The 5,074-nt window shown below is 33.8% G+C and overlaps 1 protein-coding gene across 1 annotated transcript in view; it reads left to right on the plus strand.

Moving 5' to 3' along the window:
• Positions 1 to 941: 941 nt before the first annotated feature.
• The window catches only part of LOC117117951 (hemicentin-1-like), a 22,012-nt gene continuing 17,879 nt past the window's right edge, over positions 942 to 5,074 (plus strand). The window contains exons 1-2 of the mRNA XM_033262442.1: positions 942 to 1,027; positions 2,469 to 2,508. Coding sequence (XP_033118333.1) covers positions 993 to 1,027; positions 2,469 to 2,508 — 75 coding nt within the window. The 5' untranslated portion in view covers positions 942 to 992. The remainder of the gene's footprint in view (positions 1,028 to 2,468; positions 2,509 to 5,074) is intronic.

Consider the following 5,074-nt stretch of genomic DNA (forward strand, 5'->3'; position numbering starts at 1 on the left):
GCTGACGATTCTGCGTTATTAGTATCTGGAAAAACAAATTAAGTCGCGTTATAGTATCTAATGAATAACTTGCTAGTAGATGACAATTGGCTCTTTAATATGAACATTATTTGTAATAATAATCAAATTCATGCTAATACTTTAAAATATTAAGTGATGAAATTAGACCTATCACAGGTGAAATTATGGCTAATAAAGTTGTTAAAGTAAAATTCTGGAATTAATTTTGATCTAGCAAAGCTTTATATCTATATCAGTAGTCATTACTCAGGCTTAGTACACATTTCATTTTTAATGCGTGTACATAGTAGCCTAGCACACAAATACAAAATTTGCCAATATAAATTTATTGGAACGGTTTTGAAACTACCACTCGTACTTATTTAAAGCATGCTTATTAATTTTATTAAGTGGTTATCAGTTAACGGAAATAAGCCTTCCGACATTTTTTTGTTGATTTTTCTTTCCTGTTTTAAAAAAAATTATAATATTGTGATTAAATTAGTGTACCACCCTCATTTGAGCAGCATAGTCGGTTATGCGGATGTAGCCACTATGTGTGCACTGAACCGTAGAGATATTTTGGTTAAAATCTTTTTTTCAAATTATTTATTCAATTTATACAATCAGTAGCAGCCGAAGCTGAATTGCAGCATTGTATATACAAGCTTTCCTACCAAATATAATACAGTTCAAAATACTGTACATTCAAAATACTGTACAAAAAAGACCATTACAGGATAACAATTACAAGAAACATAATAATAAACATTTACAATAAACATCACGTGTATAAGAGACAGGCCTAGTCTAGGCCTAAACAATTTACTATATGTGAGTGTACATCTGAAGAGCTGCTGAAATGCAAGAATAAAAAAAGCACCGTCTTTCGGATGAGACACTCTAACCGTCGGTTCCGGATCCATACTACTATGCACTTTAAAGACCAGCGTAGGCCTACTCCTCGAAAATGAGAAAGGGATTGTCTCTCGATGTACTACCCAATCAGAAGGACCACCGGAAATAGGTATTTGGACTTTCGTGGGTTATCCTTTGGGCTCACCCGATTAAATTCAACCCAATAAAATTCATTACATGATTGCATCTTACTAATTGCCTTAAACATGATTGGTGAATTTCATTAAAACTCTTCAAAATATTGCGATACTCAAGACTTGTTTGCCTAAACTGTCGCTCTCTTCTAATTCTGTATTTTCATTTTGTATTTGTTGTATTCTGTATTATTTGGTCTGTTTGACTGTACCATTGTGATGCATGGGGTTCCTGAGTGATGACCAATTGTATCTGCAACTGTTTTTATGAACTATTGATGCTTGTCTTGCGTTTCATAACCGCAAGGGAAAGGCGTATTATAAATGACCATTACCAATGCCAGTACCAGTATACAAAAAAGGTAGTTTAATATAAAAAATAATAATCTCAGATAAAAGATAATATAATATACACTCCAAGTAGGTCTATCGAAATGCACGCCATCGTGTCGGGATTCAATATTTCGACATTAATTATGTCATGATAAAATTAATGTCGAAATATTGAATCCCGACACGATGGCGTGCATTTCGATACTTGGAGATATATGTATTATACTATCTTAAAAGTGTTTGAGCCTAAATCCTAAAATGTATAGACGCCTGCACCTATACTCCGTTACACACTATTGGGCCACATACACTGGGTTATTACAAACATGAACGTCAAGTGTACTTGAATCTCTTCAGCATTTTTGTGTATAAAAGAAAATAGAGGAAGTACAAATATGAAAGAACATTGACGTTTTAAAAGTAAAGTTCAAAACAAGCAAATCAATAACACAGAACTAAAGTAAGCAAAATAATTTACAATCTCGGCCTTGGTGAAAGTTATCTGTATAGGACTATGTATTTCTGTCATTGTTTTGTTATCTTTTCGTAGGCAAGCTAATATAATAGTCGAAACTTTCATGATTTGTATCGAAACCCATTTAAGCGCATGCTAATTTCAGCTTGTAATCGATAACCTTACGTGATTATATAAATTAAATAGCAAAAGGTTAGTAGTTACGTATATTGGTCGACATTTTCGACCTGCAACAGGGTGAGTAGAACACTATTCTTCTTGTTTTTTTTAATAAATTCTTTGATAAGCATCTCGTTCATCCTCATTCAGTCTGTTGTGGTCGCCTCATTCAGTTGTGTTTCAGTCTCCAAAATCCACTACTATATAAATGCTATGTACAGAAAGAATGTGAATTCACTCAAGGTAAAAAATATCCTGCCCAATAGACCTACTTTTCTTTATCTCTTATTTTACTTATTTTAATCTCTCCCACCTCTTTCTGTTACTCCTCTTCTTTGTAATCTCGTAAGCCACCTCTATTTCTATGCTTTGCGGATATAGGCCTATCAGTGAGGCCTTCATAACAGGTCAGGAAAAATCAATGATAAATGTTTCATTTTCGCTTTCAGGACGATAGTGAACACAATGAGATTGTTAACCATATGCAGTGTAAGTATTAAAGTAAAAGTTAAGTCTTTAATTATGTAGTTAAAAATATTTTAGCATCAGGTGTAGGGCGTAAGTTTGCAATCGTGAGTTCGAGACCTATGCTCTCAGTTTGCTTTTTGTGTCATTGGTCAACACACTTTGGAAAACAGGCTTATCTTAGTTCGATTTAGGTTCTGTTAAGCTTGTTTTCCACTAGGCGAATTTATTCACGCGAATCGTAAGCATCGGTTCATGCGCATGCGCATTTACATTTCTATCGAAGCGAAAAAAATGTGCAACCAATCAGAGCTCAGGAAGCGAACCGACGCTTAGATTCACGCGAATAAATTCGATTCCTTAATTGTTCATACTTAATATTGAAATTGAAGTAACTTTCTTCGGGTTTTAATTAAGCTTTCCTGATGATGACATAATTAATGTCGAAATATTGAATCCCAACACGATGGCGTGTATTTCAATACTTGGAGTATGTATTATACTTTCTTATCTGAGATTAATCAGTGGACCTTTCGGTTTTAATTAAGCTTGTTATACGAAAGTAATTTTTAATTACAATTCAATTTTTATCGCGGTGCACAATGTCTTCGCGGTGATGAAAAAATGAGAAATTTTTTTTTTGCACACGAACCTAAAAAAAATCAAGCCAAGCGTCCACTAATTGAAAAATAGGTACCTAAAAGGTACATTGGCTACTGAATTTTTTTGGTTTTGTTTTGTTTTTGTTTTTTGTTAGTATGGTTTGTATATGTTTTAATGTATTCTATTTGTCAGGGTGGTGAAAGAAACATTTTCATTTATTTTTAAAATAATTTAATTTTAATTATCAAAAATAGGCCTATTAATATTAATAACAGTGAATATGAGGAAAAAAACTTAATAATAAATGTCAACTGAATAATAAAATCTACAAATACAATTTTTTAACACTTCTTTTTATTTAGGAATAAAGAAAATGTCTTTATTCTGTAAAAGCTTGAATAAGCGCTGCGGCGCTTAAAACATATTTGGAGGTTTCAGTGCGGTGCTTATTCAAGAGCGGGCTCATAAAGAGAAATACCACCGGTGTGGCGCTTTTCATGCCCGTTGCCATGTTACATATCTCACATTCCCGTAGTACAATAGGCCTATCATAGGTCCAATGTCATAGTAAATAAACACTTTAATACAAAAAAAAAAGAAAAAGAAATACTTGTGTATTCATTGTGTTATTTATTTATCTTAACACTGTATAGGCCCTACATTGTATTTACAACCCAATTGCTTAATTACACACAAGGTAAACATATACTCTTAAGAGCCACGACGCTCTTTCGAGCATTTAGGGTAATTAAAAACTAGGCCTGTATAACCTGAATCCACGATTTTGTAACAAAATAAAAATGAAGGCTTTTATTTTAATTATAAATCGGTTTATTACAGAAAACGTATTTTTTAAAACTTTTAATCACTTGCAAATTGACATCTTATTGAACATTTCAAACATTTTTCGCCTGCAGTCTGGGTGTTTAATTTTGTGAATAAAATTTCCCCAAATAGTTGTCTGTACTCTAGGCCTACTGGAACACGATGGATCAATCAGCATACATTCTGCAATATTTTAGCCCATTTCTTGTGTTGGACTGGATTGGATTTATTCGGTGTAAACACCAAGGCTAGCTCACAAAAGTCTAGAAGAAAACTTATTTCCAGTGGGGTCCTTCTGGTGGTGATTGGGTGGTACACCGGGAGATAATACCCTACTGTTTTTCGAAGAGTGTACTGCGTTCTTTAACGTGCACATGGGCAATAAATGCACACAGGGGACCAACGACTTAAACGTCTCATCCGAAAGACGGTGCGTTTGTAACTTGTATTTCAGCCCTCCAGCTGAAACACAAGGAGAGGCAGTGATGGAAATTGAACCGGGGACCTAGAGATCTCCACGGTTTTGGTTCCTGAAAGCTGTATAACCTTAGCTTTTATGGTTACGAGTTGAGTGTTACTTACGCTTGAAAACTATGGAACGCCAAAAGGACAAGCCACAAGTGACGCAGTGCAAAACTAAAGTGGCACAGTGCGAAAGTCGAGTTGCGCAGTGCAAAATTAACAAGTGGTGCAGTGCAAATCCAAATGCGTTCCATAGTAAGCAAAGAAATGTTTTGGGTTGATAAATTCCTAAATTTAGAATGGTATCTCTTCCAACTGCTTTATTTTAACTTTTGAGTTTATAAGAATATTGGTACCGAAATCGCTCAGCCTCACTGGACTTTGGTTTTCAATAGTTCTGGAATTCAGTGTGATTAAAAGCAGAAAAACAGTTTCTTGAAAATTTTCTGCAGTGGTTTGTAATTACATTTTGAAGTACCTGATTAGTGTTTGTTTTTTTAACTGGAGATACATTATGAATGTAGGCTTTTCATGTCTTCTTGTTTTTTTTTGCCATATTTTTCAATTCACTAACCTGAAATGATAAAGTATAAAATGCAAAATTAATTATTGATGGTGAAAAATTACTGAAATATGAAAATGACTATAGATTTTTTTAATGAAGATTTACATACCTTAAAGGCACCCTTGCAGTATTATT

Source organism: Anneissia japonica, unplaced genomic scaffold (genome assembly GCF_011630105.1).
Source record: "Anneissia japonica isolate Jap-2015-1 unplaced genomic scaffold, ASM1163010v1 scaffold5876_len27152_cov105, whole genome shotgun sequence".
Lineage (NCBI taxonomy): Eukaryota > Metazoa > Echinodermata > Crinoidea > Comatulida > Comatulidae > Anneissia > Anneissia japonica.